This window comes from Phyllobates terribilis, unplaced genomic scaffold, assembly GCF_046119375.1.
Source record: "Phyllobates terribilis strain yellow unplaced genomic scaffold, ASM4611937v1 Scaffold_11__3_contigs__length_659146591, whole genome shotgun sequence".
Taxonomy (NCBI): Eukaryota; Metazoa; Chordata; class Amphibia; order Anura; family Dendrobatidae; genus Phyllobates; species Phyllobates terribilis.
Window position 1 is genome coordinate 651920236 of NW_027362771.1, and position 25277 is coordinate 651945512.

Sequence of the window (25277 nt, forward strand, 5' to 3'; positions counted from 1 at the left end):
CAGAGTGATACAGATAGAAGGGAGCTATGACCTCACCCCCTGCAGAGAGATACAGACAGAAGGGAGCTATGACCCCACCCCCTGCAGAGTAATACAGATAGAAGGGAGCTATGACCCCACCCCCTGCAGAGTGATACAGACAGAAGGGAGCTATGACCCCACCCCCTGCAGAGTAATACAGACAGAAGGGAGCTATGACCCCACCCCCTGCAGAGTGATACAGACAGAAGGGAGCTATGACCTCACCCCCTGCAGAGTGATACAGACAGAAGGGAGCTATGACCTCACCCCCTGCAGAGTGATACAGACAGAAGGGAGCTATGACCCCACCCCCTGCAGAGTAATACAGATAGAAGGGAGCTATGACCTCACCCCCTGCAGAGTAATACAGATAGAAGGGAGCTATGACCTCACCCCCTGCAGAGTGATACAGATAGAAGGGAGCTATGACCCCGCCCCCTGCAGAGTGATACAGACAGAAGGGAGCTATGACCTCACCCCCTGCAGAGTGATACAGACAGAAGGGAGCTATGACCTCACCCCCTGCAGAGTGATACAGATAGAAGGGAGCTATGACCCCACCCCCTGCAGAGTGATACAGACAGAAGGGAGCTATGACCTCACCCCCTGCAGAGTGATACAGATAGAAGGGAGCTATGACCTCACCCCCTGCAGAGAGATACAGACAGAAGGGAGCTATGACCCCACCCCCTGCAGAGTAATACAGATAGAAGGGAGCTATGACCCCACCCCCTGCAGAGTGATACAGACAGAAGGGAGCTATGACCCCACCCCCTGCAGAGTGATACAGATAGAAGGGAGCTATGACCCCACCCCCTGCAGAGTGATACAGACAGAAGGGAGCTATGACCCCACCCCCTGCAGAGTAATACAGATAGAAGGGAGCTATGACCTCACCCCCTGCAGAGTGATACAGACAGAAGGGAGCTATGACCCCACCCCCTGCAGAGTAATACAGATAGAAGGGAGCTATGACCTCACCCCCTGCAGAGTGATACAGACAGAAGGGAGCTATGACCTCACCCCCTGCAGAGTGATACAGATAGAAGGGAGCTATGACCTCACCCCCTGCAGAGAGATACAGACAGAAGGGAGCTATGACCCCACCCCCTGCAGAGTAATACAGATAGAAGGGAGCTATGACCCCACCCCCTGCAGAGTGATACAGACAGAAGGGAGCTATGACCTCACCCCCTGCAGAGTGATACAGACAGAAGGGAGCTATGACCCCACCCCCTGCAGAGTGATACAGACAGAAGGGAGCTATGACCTCACCCCCTGCAGAGTGATACAGATAGAAGGGAGCTATGACCCCACCCCCTGCAGAGTGATACAGATAGAAGGGAGCTATGACCTCACCCCCTGCAGAGAGATACAGACAGAAGGGAGCTATGACCCCACCCCCTGCAGAGTAATACAGATAGAAGGGAGCTATGACCCCACCCCCTGCAGAGTGATACAGACAGAAGGGAGCTATGACCCCACCCCCTGCAGAGTGATACAGATAGAAGGGAGCTATGACCTCACCCCCTGCAGAGTGATACAGACAGAAGGGAGCTATGACCTCACCCCCTGCAGAGTGATACAGATAGAAGGGAGCTATGACCTCACCCCCTGCAGAGAGATACAGACAGAAGGGAGCTATGACCCCACCCCCTGCAGAGTAATACAGATAGAAGGGAGCTATGACCCCACCCCCTGCAGAGTGATACAGACAGAAGGGAGCTATGACCCCACCCCCTGCAGAGTGATACAGATAGAAGGGAGCTATGACCTCACCCCCTGCAGAGTGATACAGATAGAAGGGAGCTATGACCCCACCCCCTGCAGAGTGATACAGACAGAAGGGAGCTATGACCTCACCCCCTGCAGAGTGATACAGACAGAAGGGAGCTATGACCTCACCCCCTGCAGAGTGATACAGATAGAAGGGAGCTATGACCTCACCCCCTGCAGAGTGATACAGACAGAAGGGAGCTATGACCCCACCCCCTGCAGAGTGATACAGACAGAAGGGAGCTATGACCTCACCCCCTGCAGAGTGATACAGACAGAAGGGAGCTATGACCTCACCCCCTGCAGAGTGATACAGATAGAAGGGAGCTATGACCTCACCCCCTGCAGAGTGATACAGATAGAAGGGAGCTATGACCCCACCCCCTGTAGAGTGATACAGACAGAAGGGAGCTATGACCCCACCCCCTGCAGAGTGATACAGATAGAAGGGAGCTATGACCTCACCCCCTGCAGAGTGATACAGATAGAAGGGGGCTATGACCTCACCCCCTGTAGAGTGATACAGACAGAAGAGAGCTATGACCTCACCCCCTGTAGAGTGATACAGACAGAAGGGAGCTATGACCCCACCCCCTGCAGAGAGATACAGATAGAAGGGAGCTATGACCCCACCCCCTGCAGAGTGATACAGATAGAAGGGAGCTATGACCCCACCCCCTGTAGAGTGATACAGACAGAAGGGAGCTATGACCCCACCCCCTGCAGAGTGATACAGACAGAAGGGAGCTATGACCTCACCCCCTGCAGAGTGATACAGACAGAAGGGAGCTATGACCCCACCCCCTGCAGAGTGATACAGACAGAAGGGAGCTATGACCCCGCCCCCTGCAGAGTGATACAGACAGAAGGGAGCTATGACCCCACCCCCTGTAGAGTGATACAGACAGAAGGGAGCTATGACCTCACCCCCTGCAGAGTGATACAGACAGAAGGGAGCTATGACCTCACCCCCTGCAGAGTGATACAGATAGAAGGGAGCTATGACCTCACCCCCTGCAGGGTGATACAGACAGAAGGGAGCTATGACCTCACCCCCTGCAGAGTGATACAGACAGAAGGGAGCTATGACCCCACCCCCTGCAGAGTGATACAGATAGAAGGGAGCTATGACCTCACCCCCTGCAGAGTGATACAGACAGAAGGGAGCTATGACCCCACCCCCTGCAGAGTGATACAGACAGAAGGGAGCTATGACCTCACCCCCTGCAGAGTGATACAGATAGAAGGGAGCTATGACCTCACCCCCTGCAGAGTGATACAGACAGAAGGGAGCTATGACCTCACCCCCTGCAGAGTGATACAGATAGAAGGGAGCTATGACCCCACCCCCTGCAGAGTGATACAGACAGAAGGGAGCTATGACCTCACCCCCTGCAGAGTGATACAGACAGAAGGGAGCTATAACCCCACCCCCTGCAGAGTGATACAGACAGAAGGGAGCTATGACCCCACCCCCTGCAGAGTGATACAGACAGAAGGGAGCTATGACCTCACCCCCTGCAGAGTGATACAGACAGAAGGGAGCTATGACCTCACCCCCTGCAGAGTGATACAGATAGAAGGGAGCTATGACCTCACCCCCTGCAGAGTGATACAGACAGAAGGGAGCTATGACCTCACCCCCTGCAGAGTGATACAGATAGAAGGGAGCTATGACCCCACCCCCTGCAGAGTGATACAGACAGAAGGGAGCTATGACCTCACCCCCTGCAGAGTGATACAGACAGAAGGGAGCTATAACCCCACCCCCTGCAGAGTGATACAGACAGAAGGGAGCTATGACCCCACCCCCTGCAGAGAGATACAGATAGAAGGGAGCTATAACCCCACCCCCTGCAGAGTGATACAGATAGAAGGGAGCTATGACCTCACCCCCTGCAGAGTGATACAGACAGAAGGGAGCTATGACCCCACCCCCTGCAGAGTGATACAGACAGAAGGGAGCTATGACCTCACCCCCTGCAGAGTGATACAGATAGAAGGGAGCTATGACCTCACCCCCTGCAGAGTGATACAGACAGAAGGGAGCTATGACCTCACCCCCTGCAGAGTGATACAGATAGAAGGGAGCTATGACCTCACCCCCTGCAGAGTGATACAGACAGAAGGGAGCTATGACCTCACCCCCTGCAGAGTGATACAGACAGAAGGGAGCTATGACCCCACCCCCTGCAGAGTAATACAGATAGAAGGGAGCTATGACCTCACCCCCTGCAGAGTAATACAGATAGAAGGGAGCTATGACCTCACCCCCTGCAGAGTAATACAGATAGAAGGGAGCTATGACCTCACCCCCTGCAGAGTGATACAGATAGAAGGGAGCTATGACCTCACCCCCTGCAGAGTGATACAGACAGAAGAGAGCTATGACCTCACCCCCTGCAGAGTGATACAGATAGAAGGGAGCTATGACCCCACCCCCTGCAGAGTGATACAGACAGAAGAGAGCTATGACCCCACCCCCTGCAGAGTGATACAGACAGAAGAGAGCTATGACCTCACCCCCTGCAGAGTGATACAGACAGAAGGGAGCTATGACCTCACCCCCTGCAGAGTGATACAGACAGAAGAGAGCTATGACCTCACCCCCTGCAGAGTGATACAGACAGAAGAGAGCTATGACCCCACCCCCTGCAGAGTGATACAGACAGAAGAGAGCTATGACCTCACCCCCTGCAGAGTGATACAGACAGAAGGGAGCTATGACCTCACCCCCTGCAGAGTGATACAGATAGAAGGGAGCTATGACCCCTCCCCCTGCAGAGTGATACAGACAGAAGAGAGCTATGACCTCACCCCCTGCAGAGTGATACAGACAGAAGAGAGCTATGACCTCACCCCCTGCAGAGTGATACAGACAGAAGGGAGCTATGACCTCACCCCCTGCAGAGTGATACAGACAGAAGGGAGCTATGACCCCGCCCCCTGCAGAGTGATACAGACAGAAGGGAGCTATGACCCCACCCCCTGCAGAGTGATACAGACAGAAGGGAGCTATGACCCCACCCCCTGCAGAGTGATACAGACAGAAGGGAGCTATAACCCCACCCCCTGCAGAGTGATACAGATAGAAGGGAGCTATAACCCCACCCCCTGCAGAGAGATACAGATAGAAGGGAGCTATAACCCCACCCCCTGCAGAGTGATACAGACAGAAGGGAGCTATGACCCCACCCCCTGCAGAGTGATACAGACAGAAGGGAGCTATAACCCCACCCCCTGCAGAGTGATACAGATAGAAGGGAGCTATAACCCCACCCCCTGCAGAGAGATACAGATAGAAGGGAGCTATAACCCCACCCCCTGCAGAGTGATACAGATAGAAGGGAGCTATGACCTCACCCCCTGCAGAGTGATTCAGATAGAAGGGAGCTATGACCCCCCCCCTGCAGAGTGATACAGACAGAAGGGAGCTATGACCCCACCCCCTGCAGAGTGATACAGATAGAAGGGAGCTATGACCCCACCCCCTGCAGAGAGATACAGATAGAAGGGAGCTATGACCTCACCCCCTGCAGAGTGATACAGATAGAAGGGAGCTATGACCTCACCCCCTGCAGAGTGATACAGATAGAAGGGAGCTATGACCTCACCCCCTGCAGAGTGATACAGACAGAAGGGAGCTATGACCTCACCCCCTGCAGAGTGATACAGATAGAAGGGAGCTATAACCCCACCCCCTGCAGAGTGATACAGACAGAAGGGAGCTATGACCTCACCCCCTGCAGAGTGATACAGACAGAAGGGAGCTATGACCTCACCCCCTGCAGAGTGATACAGATAGAAGGGAGCTATGACCTCACCCCCTGCAGAGTGATACAGACAGAAGGGAGCTATGACCTCACCCCCTGCAGAGTGATACAGATAGAAGGGAGCTATGACCTCACCCCCTGCAGAGTGATACAGATAGAAGGGAGCTATGACCCCACCCCCTGTAGAGTGATACAGACAGAAGGGAGCTATGACCCCACCCCCTGCAGAGAGATACAGATAGAAGGGAGCTATGACCTCACCCCCTGCAGAGTGATACAGATAGAAGGGAGCTATGACCCCACCCCCTGCAGAGTGATACAGATAGAAGGGAGCTATGACCTCACCCCCTGCAGAGTGATACAGACAGAAGGGAGCTATGACCTCACCCCCTGCAGAGTGATACAGACAGAAGGGAGCTATGACCTCACCCCCTGCAGAGTGATACAGACAGAAGGGAGCTATGACCTCACCCCCTGCAGAGTGATACAGACAGAAGGGAGCTATGACCTCACCCCCTGCAGAGTGATACAGACAGAAGGGAGCTATGACCCCACCCCCTGCAGAGTGATACAGATAGAAGGGAGCTATGACCCCACCCCCTGCAGAGTGATACAGATAGAAGGGAGCTATAACCCCACCCCCTGCAGAGAGATACAGATAGAAGGGAGCTATAACCCCACCCCCTGCAGAGTGATACAGATAGAAGGGAGCTATGACCTCACCCCCTGCAGAGTGATTCAGATAGAAGGGAGCTATGACCCCCCCCCTGCAGAGTGATACAGACAGAAGGGAGGTATGACCCCACCCCCTGCAGAGTGATACAGATAGAAGGGAGCTATGACCCCACCCCCTGCAGAGAGATACAGATAGAAGGGAGCTATAACCCCACCCCCTGCAGAGTGATACAGACAGAAGGGAGCTATGACCTCACCCCCTGCAGAGTGATACAGACAGAAGGGAGCTATGACCTCACCCCCTGCAGAGTGATACAGATAGAAGGGAGCTATGACCTCACCCCCTGCAGAGTGATACAGACAGAAGGGAGCTATGACCTCACCCCCTGCAGAGTGATACAGATAGAAGGGAGCTATGACCTCACCCCCTGCAGAGTGATACAGATAGAAGGGAGCTATGACCCCACCCCCTGTAGAGTGATACAGACAGAAGGGAGCTATGACCCCACCCCCTGCAGAGAGATACAGATAGAAGGGAGCTATGACCTCACCCCCTGCAGAGTGATACAGATAGAAGGGAGCTATGACCCCACCCCCTGCAGAGTGATACAGATAGAAGGGAGCTATGACCTCACCCCCTGCAGAGTGATACAGACAGAAGGGAGCTATGACCTCACCCCCTGCAGAGTGATACAGACAGAAGGGAGCTATGACCTCACCCCCTGCAGAGTGATACAGACAGAAGGGAGCTATGACCTCACCCCCTGCAGAGTGATACAGATAGAAGGGAGCTATGACCTCACCCCCTGCAGAGTGATACAGACAGAAGAGAGCTATGACCTCACCCCCTGCAGAGTGATACAGACAGAAGGGAGCTATGACCTCACCCCCTGCAGAGTGATACAGACAGAAGGGAGCTATAACCCCACCCCCTGCAGAGTGATACAGATAGAAGGGAGCTATGACCTCACCCCCTGCAGAGTGATACAGACAGAAGGGAGCTATGACCTCACCCCCTGCAGAGTGATACAGATAGAAGGGAGCTATGACCTCACCCCCTGCAGAGTGATACAGACAGAAGGGAGCTATGACCTCACCCCCTGCAGAGTGATACAGATAGAAGGGAGCTATGACCTCACCCCCTGCAGAGTGATACAGACAGAAGAGAGCTATGACCTCACCCCCTGCAGAGTGATACAGACAGAAGGGAGCTATGACCTCACCCCCTGCAGAGTGATACAGATAGAAGGGAGCTATGACCTCACCCCCTGCAGAGTGATACAGACAGAAGGGAGCTATGACCTCACCCCCTGCAGAGTGATACAGACAGAAGGGAGCTATGAGCTCACCCCCTGCAGAGTGATACAGATAGAAGGGAGCTATGACCCCACCCCCTGCAGAGTGATACAGACAGAAGGGAGCTATAACCCCACCCCCTGCAGAGAGATACAGATAGAAGGGAGCTATGACCTCACCCCCTGCAGAGTGATACAGACAGAAGGGAGCTATGACCCCACCCCCTGCAGAGAGATACAGATAGAAGGGAGCTATGACCTCACCCCCTGCAGAGTGATACAGACAGAAGGGAGCTATGACCCCGCCCCCTGCAGAGTGATACAGATAGAAGGGAGCTATGACCCCACCCCCTGCAGAGAGATACAGACAGAAGGGAGATATGACCCCACCCCCTGCAGAGTGATACAGATAGAAGGGAGCTATGACCCCACCCCCTGCAGAGTGATACAGACAGAAGGGAGCTATGACCTCACCCCCTGCAGAGTGATACAGACAGAAGGGAGCTATGACCTCATCCCCTGCAGAGTGATACAGACAGAAGGGAGCTATGACCTCACCCCCTGCAGAGTGATACAGATAGAAGGGAGCTATGACCTCACCCCCTGCAGAGTGATACAGACAGAAGGGAGCTATGACCCCACCCCCTGCAGAGTGATACAGATAGGAGGGAGCTATGACCTCACCCCCTGCAGAGTGATACAGACCGAAGGGAGCTATGACCTCACCCCCTGCAGAGTGATACAGACAGAAGGGACCTATGACCCCACCCCCTGCAGGGTGATACAGACAGAAGGGAGCTATGACCTCACCCCCTGCAGAGTGATACAGATAGAAGGGAGCTATGACCTCACCCCCTGCAGAGTGATACAGACAGAAGGGAGCTATGACCCCGCCCCCTGCAGAGTGATACAGACAGAAGGGAGCTATGACCTCACCCCCTGCAGAGTGATACAGACAGAAGGGAGCTATGACCCCGCCCCCTGCAGAGTGATACAGACAGAAGGGAGCTATGACCCCGCCCCCTGCAGAGTGATACAGACAGAAGGGAGCTATGACCTCACCCCCTGCAGAGTGATACAGACAGAAGAGAGCTATGACCCCACCCCCTGCAGAGTGATACAGACAGAAGGGAGCTATGACCCCACCCCCTGCAGAGTGATACAGACAGAAGGGAGCTGTGACCCCACCCCCTGCAGAGTGATACAGATAGAAGGGAGCTATGACCTCGCCCCCTGCAGAGTGATACAGATAGAAGGGAGCTATGACCCCACCCCCTGCAGAGTGATACAGACAGAAGGGAGCTATGACCCCACCCCCTGCAGAGTGATACAGACAGAAGGGAGCTATGACCCCACCCCCTGCAGAGTGATACAGACAGAAGGGAGCTATGACCTCACCCCCTGCAGAGTGATACAGATAGAAGGGAGCTATGACCCCACCCCCTGCAGAGTGATACAGACAGAAGGGAGCTATGACCTCACCCCCTGCAGAGTGATACAGACAGAAGGGAGCTATGACCCCACCCCCTGCAGAGTGATACAGACAGAAGGGAGCTATGACCTCACCCCCTGCAGAGTGATACAGATAGAAGGGAGCTATGACCTCACCCCCTGCAGAGTGATACAGATAGAAGGGAGCTATGACCCCACCCCCTGCAGAGTGATACAGACAGAAGGGAGCTATGACCTCACCCCCTGCAGAGTGATACAGACAGAAGAGAGCTATGACCCCACCCCCTGCAGAGTGATACAGACAGAAGGGAGCTATGACCCCACCCCCTGCAGAGTGATACAGACAGAAGGGAGCTATGACCTCACTCCCTGCAGAGTGATACAGATAGAAGGGAGCTATGACCTCACCCCCTGCAGAGTGATACAGATAGAAGGGAGCTATGACCCCGCCCCCTGCAGAGTGATACAGATAGAAGGGAGCTATGACCCCACCCCCTGCAGAGTGATACAGATAGAAGGGAGCTATGACCCCGCCCCCTGCAGAGTGATACAGATAGAAGGGAGCTATGACCCCACCCCCTGCAGAGTGATACAGATAGAAGGGAGCTATGACCTCACCCCCTGCAGAGTGATACAGACAGAAGGGAGCTATGACCTCACCCCCTGCAGAGTGATACAGATAGAAGGGAGCTATGACCTCACCCCCTGCAGAGTGATACAGACAGAAGGGAGCTATGACCCCACCCCCTGCAGAGTGATACAGACAGAAGGGAGCTATGACCCCACCCCCTGCAGAGTGATACAGACAGAAGGGAGCTATGACCTCACCCCCTGCAGAGTGATACAGATAGAAGGGAGCTATGACCCCACCCCCTGCAGAGTGATACAGATAGAAGGGAGCTATGACCCCACCCCCTGCAGAGTGATACAGACAGAAGGGAGCTATGACCTCACCCCCTGCAGAGTGATACAGATAGAAGGGAGCTATGACCTCACCCCCTGCAGAGTGATACAGACAGAAGGGAGCTATGACCCCGCCCCCTGCAGAGTGATACAGACAGAAGGGAGCTATGACCCCACCCCCTGCAGAGTGATACAGACAGAAGGGAGCTATGACCTCACCCCCTGCAGAGTGATACAGATAGAAGGGAGCTATGACCCCACCCCCTGCAGAGTGATACAGATAGAAGGGAGCTATGACCCCACCCCCTGCAGAGTGATACAGACAGAAGGGAGCTATGACCCCGCCCCCTGCAGAGTGATACAGACAGAAGGGAGCTATGACCTCACCCCCTGCAGAGTGATACAGACAGAAGGGAGCTATGACCTCACCCCCTGCAGAGTGATACAGACAGAAGGGAGCTATGACCTCACCCCCTGCAGAGTGATACAGATAGAAGGGAGCTATGACCTCACCCCCTGCAGAGTGATACAGACAGAAGGGAGCTATGACCCCGCCCCCTGCAGAGTGATACAGACAGAAGGGAGCTTTGACCCCACCCCCTGCAGAGTAATACAGACCGAAGGGAGCTATGACCTCACCCCCTGCAGAGTGATACAGACAGAAGGGAGCTATGACCTCACCCCCTGCAGAGTGATACAGACAGAAGGGAGCTATGACCTCGCCCTCTGCAGAGTGATACAGACAGAAGGGAGCTATGACCCCGCCCCCTGCAGAGTGATACAGACAGAAGGGAGCTATGACCCCGCCCCCTGCAGAGTGATACAGACAGAAGGGAGCTATGACCCCTCCCCCTGCAGAGAGATACAGACAGAAGGGAGCTATGACCCCACCCCCTGCAGAGTAATACAGATAGAAGGGAGCTATGACCTCGCCCTCTGCAGAGTGATACAGACAGAAGGGAGCTATGACCCCGCCCCCTGCAGAGTGATACAGACAGAAGGGAGCTATGACCCCGCCCCCTGCAGAGTGATACAGACAGAAGGGAGCTATGACCCCTCCCCCTGCAGAGAGATACAGACAGAAGGGAGCTATGACCCCACCCCCTGCAGAGTGATACAGATAGAAGGGAGCTATGACCTCACCCCCTGCAGAGTGATACAGACAGAAGGGAGCTATGACCCCGCCCCCTGCAGAGTGATACAGACAGAAGGGAGCTATGACCTCACCCCCTGCAGAGTGATACAGATAGAAGGGAGCTATGACCTCACCCCCTGCAGAGTGATACAGATAGAAGGGAGCTATGACCCCACCCCCTGCAGAGTGATACAGACAGAAGAAAGCTATGACCCCGCCCCCTGCAGAGTGATACAGACAGAAGAGAGCTATGACCTCACCCCCTGCAGAGTGATACAGATAGAAGGAAGCTATGACCTCACCCCCTGCAGAGTGATACAGACAGAAGGGAGCTATGACCTCACCCCCTGCAGAGTGATACAGATAGAAGGGAGCTATGACCCCACCCCCTGCAGAGTGATACAGACAGAAGGGAGCTATGACCTCACCCCCTGCAGAGTGATACAGACAGAAGGAAGCTATGACCCCACCCCCTGCAGAGTGATACAGATAGAAGGGAGCTATGACCCCACCCCCTGCAGAGTGATACAGATAGAAGGGAGCTATGACCTCACCCCCTGCAGAGTGATACAGACAGAAGGGAGCTATGACCTCACCCCCTGCAGAGTGATACAGATAGAAGGGAGCTATGACCCCACCCCCTGCAGAGTGATACAGACAGAAGGGAGCTATGACCTCACCCCCTGCAGAGTGATACAGACAGAAGGAAGCTATGACCCCACCCCCTGCAGAGTGATACAGATAGAAGGGAGCTATGACCCCGCCCCCTGCAGAGTGATACAGATAGAAGGGAGCTATGACCTCACCCCCTGCAGAGTGATACAGATAGAAGGGAGCTATGACCTCACCCCCTGCAGAGTGATACAGACAGAAGGGAGCTATGACCTCACCCCCTGCAGAGTGATACAGACAGAAGGGAGCTATGACCTCACCCCCTGCAGAGTGATACAGACAGAAGGGAGCTATGACCCCACCCCCTGCAGGGGGATACAGACAGAAGGGAGCTATGACCTCACCCCCTGCAGAGTGATACAGACAGAAGGGAGCTATGACCTCACCCCCTGCAGAGTGATACAGACAGAAGGGAGCTATGACCTCACCCCCTGCAGAGTGATACAGACAGAAGGGAGCTATGACCTCACCCCCTGCAGAGTGATACAGACAGAAGGGAGCTATGACCCCGCCCCCTGCAGAGTGATACAGACAGAAGGGAGCTATGACCCCTCCCCCTGCAGAGAGATACAGACAGAAGAGAGCTATGACCCCACCCCCTGCAGAGTGATACAGATAGAAGGGAGCTATGACCTCACCCCCTGCAGAGTGATACAGATAGAAGGGAGCTATGACCCCACCCCCTGCAGAGTGATACAGATAGAAGGGAGCTATGACCCCACCCCCTGCAGAGTGATACAGACAGAAGGGAGCTATGACCCCGCCCCCTGCAGAGTGATACAGATAGAAGGGAGCTATGACCCCACCCCCTGCAGAGTGATACAGACAGAAGAAAGCTATGACCCCGCCCCCTGCAGAGTGATACAGACAGAAGAGAGCTATGACCTCACCCCCTGCAGAGTGATACAGATAGAAGGGAGCTATGACCTCACCCCCTGCAGAGTGATACAGACAGAAGAGAGCTATGACCTCACCCCCTGCAGAGTGATACAGATAGAAGGGAGCTATGACCTCACCCCCTGCAGAGTGATACAGATAGAAGGGAGCTATGACCCCACCCCCTGCAGAGTGATACAGACAGAAGAAAGCTATGACCCCGCCCCCTGCAGAGTGATACAGACAGAAGAGAGCTATGACCTCACCCCCTGCAGAGTGATACAGATAGAAGGGAGCTATGACCTCACCCCCTGCAGAGTGATACAGACAGAAGAGAGCTATGACCTCACCCCCTGCAGAGTGATACAGATAGAAGGGAGCTATGACCTCACCCCCTGCAGAGTGATACAGACAGAAGGGAACTATGACCTCACCCCCTGCAGGGTGATACAGACAGAAGGGAGCTATGACCTCACCCCCTGCAGAGTGATACAGACAGAAGGGAGCTATGACCTCACCCCCTGCAGAGAGATACAGACAGAAGGGAGCTATGACCTCACCCCCTGCAGAGTGATACAGATAGAAGGGAGCTATGACCCCGCCCCCTGCAGAGTGATACAGATAGAAGGGAGCTATGACCTCACCCCCTGCAGAGTGATAGACAGAAGGGAGCTATGACCCCACCCCCTGCAGAGAGATACAGACAGAAGGGAGCTATGACCTCACCTCCTGCAGAGTGATACAGACAGAAGGGAGCTATGACCCCGCCCCCTGCAGAGTGATACAGACAGAAGGGAGCTATGACCCCGCCCCCTGCAGAGTGATACAGACAGAAGGGAGCTATGACCCCCCCCTGCAGAGTGATACAGATAGAAGGGAGCTATGACCTCACCCCCTGCAGAGAGATACAGACAGAAGGGAGCTATGACCTCACCTCCTGCAGAGTGATACAGACAGAAGGGAGCTATGACCTCACCCCCTGCAGAGTGATACAGACAGAAGGGAGCTATGACCTCACCCCCTGCAGAGTGATACAGATAGAAGGGAGCTATGACCCCACCCCCTGCAGAGTGATACAGATAGAAGGGAGCTATGACCTCACCCCCTGCAGAGTGATACAGATAGAAGGGAGCTATGACCCCACCCCCTGCAGAGTGATACAGATAGAAGGGAGCTATGACCTCGCCCCCTGCAGAGTGATACAGACAGAAGGGAGCTATGACCTCACCCCCTGCAGAGTGATACAGACAGAAGGGAGCTATGACCTCACCCCCTGCAGAGTGATACAGACAGAAGGGAGCTATGACCTCACCCCCTGCAGAGTGATACAGACAGAAGGGAGCGATGACCTCACCCCCTGCAGAGTGATACAGACAGAAGGGAGCTATGACCTCACCCCCTGCAGAGTGATACAGACAGAAGGGAGCTATGACCTCACCCCCTGCAGAGTGATACAGATAGAAGGGAGCTATGACCTCACCCCCTGCAGAGTGATACAGACAGAAGGGAGCTATGACCTCACCCCCTGCAGAGTGATACAGACAGAAGGGAGCTATGACCTCACCCCCTGCAGAGTGATACAGACAGAAGGGAGCTATGACCCCGCCCCCTGCAGAGTGATACAGACAGAAGGGAGCTATGACCTCACCCCCTGCAGAGTGATACAGACAGAAGGGAGCTATGACCTCACCTCCTGCAGAGTGATACAGACAGAAGGGAGCTATGACCCCACCCCCTGCAGAGAGATACAGACAGAAGGGAGCTATGACCTCACCCCCTGCAGAGTGATACAGACAGAAGGGAGCTATGACCTCACCCCCTGCAGAGTGATACAGACAGAAGGGAGCTATGACCCCACCCCCTGCAGAGTGATACAGACAGAAGGGAGCTATGATCTCACCCCCTGCAGAGTGATACAAACAGAAGGGAGCTATGACCCCACCCCCTGCAGAGAGATACAGACAGAAGGGAGCTATGACCCCACCCCCTGCAGAGAGATACAGACAGAAGGGAGCTATGACCCCACCCCCTGCAGAGAGATACAGACAGAAGGGAGCTATGACCCCACCCCCTGCAGAGTGATACAGACAGAAGGGAGCTATGACCCCACCCCCTGCAGAGAGATACAGACAGAAGGGAGCTATGACCCCACCCCCTGCAGAGAGATACAGATAGAAGGGAGCTATGACCCCACCCCCTGCAGAGTGATACAGACAGAAGGGAGCTATGACCTCACCCCCTGCAGAGTGATACAGACAGAAGGGAGCTATGACCTCACCCCCTGCAGAGTGATACAGACAGAAGGGAGCTATGACCTCACCCCCTGCAGAGTGATACAGACAGAAGGGAGCTATGACCTCACCCCCTGCAGAGTGATACAAACAGAAGGGAGCTATGACCCCACCCCCTGCAGAGAGATACAGACAGAAGGGAGCTATGACCCCACCCCCTGCAGAGTGATACAGACAGAAGGGAGCTATGACCCCACCCCCTGCAGAGAGATACAGACAGAAGGGAGCTATGACCCCACCCCCTGCAGAGAGATACAGATAGAAGGGAGCTATGACCCCACCCCCTGCAGAGTGATACAGACAGAAGGGAGCTATGACCTCACCCCCTGCAGAGTGATACAGACAGAAGGGAGCTATGACCTCACCCCCTGCAGAGTGATACAGACAGAAGGGAGCTATGACCTCACCCCCTGCAGAGTGATACAGACAGAAGGGAGCTATGACCCCACCCCCTGCAGAGTGATACAGACAGAAGGGAGCTATGACCCCGCCCCCTGCAGAGTGATACAGACAGAAGGGAGCTATGACCTCACCCCCTGCAGAGTGATACAGACAGAAGGGAGCTATGACCCCGCCCCCTGCAGAGTGATACAGACAGAAGGGAGCTATGACCTCACCCCCTGCAGAGTGATACAGACAGAAGGGAGCTATGACCTCACCTCCTGCAGAGTGATACAGACAGAAGGGAGCTATGACCTCACCCCCTGCAGAGTGATACAGATAGAAGGGAGCTATGACCTCACCCCCTGCAGAGTGATACAGACAGAAGGGAGCTATGACCTCACCCCCTGCAGAGTGATACAGATAGAAGGGAGCTATGACCTCACCCCCTGCAGAGTGATACAGACAGAAGGGAGCTATGACCCCACCCCCTGCAGAGTGATACAGACAGAAGGGAGCTATGACCCCACCCCCTGCAGAGTGATACAGACCGAAGGGAGCTATGACCTCGCCCCCTGCAGAGTGATACAGACAGAAGGGAGCTATGACCCCACCCCCTGCAGGGTGATACAGACAGAAGGGAGCTATGACCCCACCCCCTGCAGAGTGATACAGACAGAAGAGAGCTATGACCTCACCCCCTGCAGAGTGATACAGATAGAAGGGAGCTATGACCTCACCCCCTGCAGAGTGATACAGATAGAAGGGAGCTATGACCCCACCCCCTGCAGAGTGATACAGACAGAAGGGAGCTATGACCTCACCCCCTGCAGAGTGATACAGATAGAAGGGAGCTATGACCTCACCCCCTGCAGAGTGATACAGATAGAAGGGAGCTATGACCCCACCCCCTGCAGAGTGATACAGACAGAAGGGAGCTATGACCTCACCCCCTGCAGAGTGATACAGATAGAAGGGAGCTATGACCTCACCCCCTGCAGAGTGATACAGATAGAAGGGAGCTATGACCGCGCCCCCTGCAGAGTGATACAGACAGAAGGGAGCTATGACCTCACCCCCTGCAGAGTGATACAGACAGAAGGGAGCTATGACCTCACCCCCTGCAGAATGATACAGACAGAAGGGAGCTATGACCTCACCCCCTGCAGAGTGATACAGATAGAAGGGAGCTATGACCTCACCCCCTGCAGAGTGATACAGACAGAAGGGAGCTATGACCTCACCCCCTGCAGAGTGATACAGACAGAAGAGAGCTATGACCTCACCCCCTGCAGAGTGATACAGACAGAAGAGAGCTATGACCTCACCCCCTGCAGAGTGATACAGACAGAAGGGAGCTATGACCTCACCCCCTGCAGAGTGATACAGACAGAAGGGAGCTATGACCCCACCCCCTGCAGAGTGATACAGACAGAAGGGAGCTATGACCTCACCCCCTGCAGAGTGATACAGATAGAAGGGAGCTATGACCTCACCCCCTGCAGAGTGATACAGATAGAAGGGAGCTATGACCTCACCCCCTGCAGAGTGATACAGACAGAAGGGAGCTATGACCTCACCCCCTGCAGAGTGATACAGACAGAAGGGAGCTATGACCTCACCCCCTGCAGAGTGATACAGACAGAAGAGAGCTATGACCTCACCCCCTGCAGAGTGATACAGACAGAAGAGAGCTATGACCTCACCCCCTGCAGAGTGATACAGACAGAAGGGAGCTATGACCTCACCCCCTGCAGAGTGATACAGACAGAAGGGAGCTATGACCCCACCCCCTGCAGAGTGATACAGACAGAAGGGAGCTATGACCTCACCCCCTGCAGAGTGATACAGACAGAAGGGAGCTATGACCTCACCCCCTGCAGAGTGATACAGATAGAAGGGAGCTATGACCTCACCCCTGCAGAGTGATACAGACAGAAGGGAGGTATGACCTCACCCCCTGCAGAGTGATACAGATAGAAGGGAGCTATGACCTCACCCCCTGCAGAGTGATACAGATAGAAGGGAGCTATGACCTCACCCCCTGCAGAGTGATACAGACAGAAGGGAGCTATGACCCCGCCCCCTGCAGAGTGATACAGATAGAATGGAGCTATGACCTCACCCCCTGCAGAGTGATACAGACAGAAGGGAGCTATGACCTCACCCCTGCAGAGTGATACAGACAGAAGGGAGCTATGACCTCACCCCCTGCAGAGTGATACAGATAGAAGGGAGCTATGACCTCACCCCCTGCAGAGTGATACAGATAGGAGGGAGCTATCACCTCACCCCCTGCAGAGTGATACAGACAGAAGGGAGCTATGACCTCACCCCCTGCAGAGTGATACAGATAGAAGAGAGCTATGACCTCACCCCCTGCAGAGTGATACAGACAGAAGGGAGCTATGACCTCACCCCCTGCAGAGTGATACAGACAGAAGGGAGCTATGACCTCACCCCCTGCAGAGTGATACAGACAGAAGGGAGCTATGACCTCACCCCCTGCAGAGTGATACAGACAGAAGGGAGGTATGACCTCACCCCCTGCAGAGTGATACAGATAGAAGGGAGCTATGACCTCACCCCCTGCAGAGTGATACAGACAGAAGGGAGCTATGACCTCACCCCCTGCAGAATGATACAGATAGAAGGGAGCTATGACCTCACCCCCTGCAGAGTGATACAGATAGAAGGGAGCTATGACCTCACCCCCTGCAGAGTGATACAGATAGGAGGGAGCTATGACCCCACCCCCTGCAGAGTGATACAGACAGAAGGGAGCTATGACCTCACCCCCTGCAGAGTGATACAGACAGAAGGGAGCTATGACCTCACCCCCTGCAGAGTGATACAGATAGAAGGGAGCTATGACCTCACCCCCTGCAGAGTGATACAGACAGAAGGGAGCTATGACCTCACCCCCTGCAGAATGATACAGATAGAAGGGAGCTATGACCTCACCCCCTGCAGAGTGATACAGACAGAAGAGAGCTATGACCTCACCCCCTGCAGAGTGATACAGACAGAAGGGAGCTATGACCCCACCCCCTGCAGAGTGATACAGACAGAAGGGAGCTATGACCTCACCCCCTGCAGAGTGATACAGATAGAAGGGAGCTATGACCCCCCCCCTGCAGAGTGATACAGATAGAAGGGAGCTATGACCCCCCCCCTGCAGAGTGATACAGATAGAAGGGAGCTATGACCCCACCCCCTGCAGAGTGATACAGATAGAAGGGAGCTATGACCCCGCCCCCTGCAGAGTGATACAGACAGAAGAGAGCTATGACCTCACCCCCTGCAGAATGATACAGATAGAAGGGAGCTATGACCTCACCCCCTGCAGAGTGATACAGACAGAAGGGAGCTATGACCTCACCCCCTGCAGAGTGATACAGATAGAAGGGAGCTATGACCCCACCCCCTGCAGAGTGATACAGATAGAAGGGAGCTATGACCTCACCCCCTGCAGAGTGATACAGACAGAAGGGAGCTATGACCTCACCCCCTGCAGAGTGATACAGATAGAAGGGAGCTATGACCCCACCCCCTGCAGAGTGATACAGATAGAAGGGAGCTATGACCTCACCCCCTGCAGAGTGATACAGATAGAAGGGAGCTATGACCTCACCCCCTGCAGAGTGATACAGATAGAAGGGAGCTATGACCTCACCCCCTGCAGAGTGATACAGACAGAAGGGAGCTATGACCTCACCCCCTGCAGAGTGATACAGACAGAAGGGAGCTATGACCCCACCCCCTGCAGAGTGATACAGATAGAAGGGAGCTATGACCCCACCCCCTGCAGAGTGATACAGATAGAAGGGAGCTATGACCTCACCCCCTGCAGAGTGATACAGATAGAAGGGAGCTATGACCTCACCCCCTGCAGAGTGATACAGATAGAAGGGAGCTATGACCTCACCCCCTGCAGAGAGATACAGACAGAAGGGAGCTATGACCCCACCCCCTGCAGAGTGATACAGACAGAAGGGAGCTATGACCTCACCCCCTGCAGAGTGATACAGACAGAAGGGAGCTATGACCTCACCCCCTGCAGAGTGATACAGACAGAAGGGAGCTATGACCCCACCCCCTGCAGAGTGATACAGACAGAAGGGAGCTATGACCCCACCCCCTGCAGAGTGATACAGATAGAAGGGAGCTATGACCCCACCCCCTGCAGAGTGATACAGACAGAAGGGAGCTATGACCCCACCCCCTGCAGAGTGATACAGACAGAAGGGAGCTATGACCTCACCCCCTGCAGAGTGATACAGACAGAAGGGAGCTATGACCTCACCCCCTGCAGAGTGATACAGACAGAAGAGAGCTATGACCTCACCCCCTGCAGAGTGATACAGACAGAAGGGAGCTATGACCCCACCCCCTGCAGAGTGATACAGATAGAAGGGAGCTATGACCTCACCCCCTGCAGAGTGATACAGACAGAAGGGAGCTATGACCCCACCCCCTGCAGAGTGATACAGACAGAAGGGAGCTATGACCTCACCCCCTGCAGAGTGATACAGACAGAAGGGAGCTATGACCTCACCCCCTGCAGAGTGATACAGATAGAAGGGAGCTATGACCCCACCCCCTGCAGAGTGATACAGATAGAAGGGAGCTATGACCTCACCCCCTGCAGAGTGATACAGACAGAAGGGAGCTATGACCCCACCCCCTGCAGAGTGATACAGATAGAAGGGAGCTATGAGTCTGCAGGGTGACACAGATAGATTGAACTATGGACCCCCACCCCTTTTACCCCTTTTAGGTTGACACATTTCAGGAGACAAATCTCTCCTTCTCTCTCTCAGGTGAAATCTCATGATGAGCAGCATGTCGTGGGAATGATCAAGATGGAAGGTGATCAAATTCTGGTTTCCTTTCCGTTGGACCTGGAGGTGACACTGAAGGCGATATTGTTGGGCTCCTCCCTGTACCTGGTGAGTAGTTGCCTCCATGCTGGATTGTGGATCTCGCTAGGGTGAGTTGAGTGGTGCCTCCTAGAGCAGATGACGATAGACTTCTGACGGCTTCATTACATGAATGAACCTTGTGTTCTAGAAATGTCATCCACAGTGTAGCCTCTGTGACCTGCCCTGCTGTGCTCTCTGTGACGAGCCTGGCAGTGGCCACTGTGCCCACATATAGTGAAGCCATAAGACCGTTCTGCTGCTCAGAGCTCAGACTTATAGCGGCCACTGAAAAATGATAGTGACCAGTTATGGAGGAATAAAGGGGAATGTTACCATCTGGAGATAACGTGTGCGAGGTTATTACCACAGAGGCCATAGAGTAACTCGAAAAAGAGTCCTTGTGTGCTGAGAAAAAATGTACAGAAAAAGACGTGTTGTGTGGTCCCAGTCTAGAAGGAGGACTGTTATCTGTAAAGCTTATGATAGCTAAATGACTGTACTATTCCAAGGTGTCACAAATTACACAAGGTGCCTGAGTACAACGGACAGTCATACACGCTCTCTCGTAGTAGGGAATCCTTCTTACATTTTCTGCTCCCATCCAATTCAGTAAAGGCACGTGGACATTTTTACTTTTCTTCACTTTTAATATGAATGGTCTCATTATTTTTGGAATAAATGCTTTACTTATCTACACTAGAAGTCATACACCTCCCGGCCAGACTGCCATAGTCATTACACATTTGTTACCGGTCGTGAACCTACCTTAAGCAACTTTGCATTTTAGGTTTCATGAACTTACTTTTCATTTTGGTTTTACGTGATTATTTAAAAAAAAAAACCAGAGTGAGCCTCGAGTTGTCGTCCTCCCACTTTTCGCCAAGCTCGTCTCTAGTTGTCGACCTCTCACTTCTCGCCACCTTTGTCTCGAGTTGTCGTCCTCCCATTTCTCGCCACACTCGTCTGGAGTTGTTGACTAGAGATGAACGAATATGTTGGGAAAATGATCGCCAATATCAAATTCGGCATGAATATGGCATATTCATTTGCGTGACAGCGCGGGAATCAGGGGCTGTGACCGGCGGTAAGATCACTACCGCCGGTCACAGCGCTGCGGGATCATGCTGTCAGGTGTCAGCATGATCCAACAGCTGTTACAGTCACCCATGGTAAAAAGCTTACCGCGGGTCATAGGTGCCGGCTGATGGGACTACTACCCCCATGATCCGGAGCCTACTGTCATTGTATACAAGCTGCGCAAGTGCCGCTGATGGGAGAAGTAATTCTCTTCATCAGCAGTGCTCACTGAAAGTAAAAAGTAAAAAAATAAGTTAAAATAAATAAATAATTATTTAAATAAAAATAATAAACACATTATACTCACCTACCACTTACCTACACCTTGTCCCCGATGTTCTCGTCCCCTGTAAAAACAAAACAAAACACCATATACTCACCTTACAGTTAATCTCCGATACCCATGTCCCCTGCAATAAAGGTAAAATAATAAACCAACCTCATCCTCACCTGTCCAGATACCGAGTGTCCCACGACGATCTCAGTGATAGCACAGCCACATCAGGAGATGTGACCGTCCTATCCGGCAGCCGACGACACACTGACAGAAGCGCTATGGCTCCCGCAGTGTATCGCGAGAAGCTGCCGCCACTGAGGTCACTAGAGTTCAAACCGCTGAAGAACAGCTGAGCGCTCCGGTGATCTCACTTACGGCTCCAGTTCTGTGTGAGAATTTCCCACACAACACTAATGCCATAAGTGAGATCACTGGAGCTCTCAGCTGATCATCAGCTGTTTGAACTCAAGTGACCTCACTCCTGCAGCGGAGCACTATACACTGACAGGAGTGATTACACTCCTGTCAGTGTATACAGTGCTGTCTTCTACAGCAATGACATCAGCGATTGCTGATGTGGCTGCTGTAGAAGAGACTCGGATTACCATGGGACACTGGGATTACGTTATGACTGCGGACAGGTGAGGGATATGTTTGTTTTTTATTTTTTTACAGCAGACGAGGGATTCGGGGACCGGGCGTTAAGTGAGTATACGGTGTTTTTTTATTTTTAAATAAATTATTAAAACTGTGTGGAATTTAATTTAAATAAAAGACTTAATTCTGGCCGTGTCTTTATTGAAAAAACGTCAAAAACCTTACTACGGGGTTAGTAATGGGGGCGTCTTATAGACGCCTCTCCATTACTAACCTGGGCTTAATGTCAGCCGCCAATACAAGGCTGACATGAACCCCACCCTATTACTCCACTCGCCACCGCTACATGGCAGTGAGAAGAGCGGAGGCTAAGCGCCAGATCTGGTGCATCTTATGGATGCGCCATTTCTGGGACTGCTGAGAGCTAATATTATTAGCCGCGGAGGGGGCCAGGATCCATGGCCCCTTCCCCTAATATCAGCTCACCGCTGTCTGTTTAGCCTTTGCTGGTTAGATTTTATAGGGGTTTTTGGTACGTTTTTGCATGCATTTTTTGCATGCGTTTTTTGACGCGTTTTTGTACAGCAATGAATGCTTTTTGGAGATAATTAAAGATATTTGAAAAAAGTGGGACATCACTTTAAAGGCTCATATATGCGAGAAAAATGGAAAAAATCGGGTTGCACTCAGACTAATGTTATTCTATGAGTGACATCTCATCTGCGATTTTTTTCTCAACTGAAATCGGACTGAGAAAAAAAATTGCAGCATGCTGCATATTGCCGCGTATCTCGGATGAGATTCGCCAATACAAGTCAATGGGTGCCTGAAAAAAAATCGCACAGCACTCAGACCATGCAATTGCCGTCCAATTTTCAAGCACCCATCTCCTTGAAACATGACAATTCATCATCCGCATACCGTAAAATCACAGCGGTACCCGACATTATGGAATAGAGAGAATAGATATGCATACATAGAATAGTTAGAGAGAAAGCTGTTAGTGACATATATAATTAGTACAGTCACTGTTGCTTACTGTACATATAATTTATTGCTAAATTTAAAAAAAATGGCGTGGGGTCCCCCGTAATTTTACACACCAGCAGAGGTTTAGCGGACAACTGTGGGCAGATATTTGTAGCCTGAGAAGGGGGTAATACCCACAGAGCTTTCCAGGATACTAATATCAGCCCCCAGCTGTATACTTAGCCTTTACTGGCTATTAAAATGGGGTACCCCCCAAAAAAATTGACGTGGGCTCCCCCTATTTTAACAGCCAGCAACCGCTAGGCAGACAGCTGGGGGCTGATATTAATAGCCTACGAAGGGGCCATGAATATTGGCCCCCTCGCAGACTACAAACACCAGCCCTCAGCCACCCCAGAAATGGCTCAGCCTCGCTCTGCCCACTGCCGTGTAGCGGTGGCGAGTGGGGTTGATGTCAGCTTATAATGTCAGCTGACATCAAACCCAGGTTAGTAATGGAGCGGCGTCTATAAGACGCCCCCATTACTAGCCCCATAATGAAAGTGAAATGTGAAATAAATACACCCACACCCAGAATAAAATATTTTATTTGAAATAAAAACAGAATCCTTTAATATTCTAAATTAAACCCTACTTACCATTACACCCATTTCTTTGAATCCCATGTCACCTGCAATAAAAATAAAATAATAAACTAACCTCATCCTTACCTTTCCGACGTGAAGAACAGAATCCATGTGTCCCACGATGGCTCCAGCTCTGCTACATCTAGAAGGCAGGCTGCATAGTAGCTTGACGCAACCGTCTAGCCTGCCATCCTGCAGAGACACTGAGGAGCGCACGCTGTGTTCTAATGCAGGATTTGTTTTGTCAGTACATGCGAATCCACCGCATGTAATGACATTTCAATCAGTCTCCGCTACAGAAATTAACATGCTGCAGGTGAGTTTATGCAGCGTCAAAAATAAAATTAAGAATTCAATAAAAAAAAAAATGGCATGGGTTGCCACGTCATTTTCATAACCAGGGGGAAAGCTGACCGCTGGGGGTTGATATTACTAGCCGGGGAAGGGGCCATTAACCAAATATGTTCCCTGGCTATTGATAACAGCTCACATCTGTTTGTTTAGCCTTTACTGGCTAAATTACAGGGGACCCCAGAAAAAAATTGACGTAGGGTCCCCCTATAAAATCTAACCAGCAAAGGCTAAACAGACAGCTGTGAGCTAATAATAATAGCCGGGGAAGGGGCCATGCATCCTGGCCCCCTCCGAGGCTAATAACATCAGCCCTCAGCGGATCCAGAAACGGAGCATCTTCCCACTGCCGTGTAAAGGTGGCGAGTGGGGTAATAGGGTGCGGTTCATGTCAGCCTTGTATTGCTAAGCCCAGCTTAGTAATGGAGAGATGTCTATAAGATGCCGCCATTACTAACCCCGTAGTAAGGTTTTTGACATTATTTCAATAAAGACATGGCCAGAATAAAGTCTTTTATGTCAATAAAATTCCATGCGGTTTTAATAATTTATTTAAAAATAAAAAACACTGTATACTCACCTAACGCCTAATCCTCGAATCCCTCATCTCCTGTAAAAAAACAAAAATAAAAAACAACCATATCCCTCACCTGTCCGCCGTCATGACGTAATCCCAGTGTCCCACGGTGATCCAGGTCACTTCTACAGCAGCCACATCAGCAATCACTGATGTGACTGCTGTAGAAGACAGTACTGTATACACTGACAGGAGTGTGGTCACTTGAGTTCAAACAGCTGAAGATCAACTGAGAGCTTTAGTGATCTCACTTATGGCATTAGTGCTGCGTGGGAAATTCTCACACAGCAATGGTGCCGTAAGTGAGGTCCCGGAGCACTCAGCTGATTTTTAGCTGTTTGAACTCCAGTGACCTCAGTGCCGGCAGCTTCTCACGATACACTGCGGGAGCCATAGCGCTTCTGTCAGTGTATCGCCGGCTGCCTGATAGGACGGTCACATCTCCGAATGTGGCTGTGCTATCAATGAGATTGTCGTGAGACACTCGGTATATGGACTATGGCAGACAGATGAGGATGAGGTTGGTTTATTATTTTATCTTTATTGCAGAGGACATGGGCATTGGGGATTAGCTGTAAGGTGAGTATATGGTATTTTTTATTTTTTA

At 52.6% G+C, this 25277-nt stretch overlaps 2 protein-coding genes across 6 annotated transcripts in view; both read left to right on the top strand.

Annotated features, from left to right (window-relative positions):
• Nucleotides 1-25277, top strand: part of LOC141167189 (phospholipid scramblase 1-like) — a 477203-nt gene that overhangs the window by 115569 nt on the left and 336357 nt on the right. The window lies entirely within an intron of this gene.
• The window catches only part of LOC141167188 (phospholipid scramblase 1-like), a 152387-nt gene that overhangs the window by 115470 nt on the left and 11640 nt on the right, over nt 1-25277 (top strand). For both annotated transcript variants that reach the window (XM_073654612.1, XM_073654613.1), the window contains exon 7: nt 20074-20202. In XM_073654612.1, coding sequence (XP_073510713.1) covers nt 20074-20202 — 129 coding nt within the window. The remainder of the gene's footprint in view (nt 1-20073; nt 20203-25277) is intronic.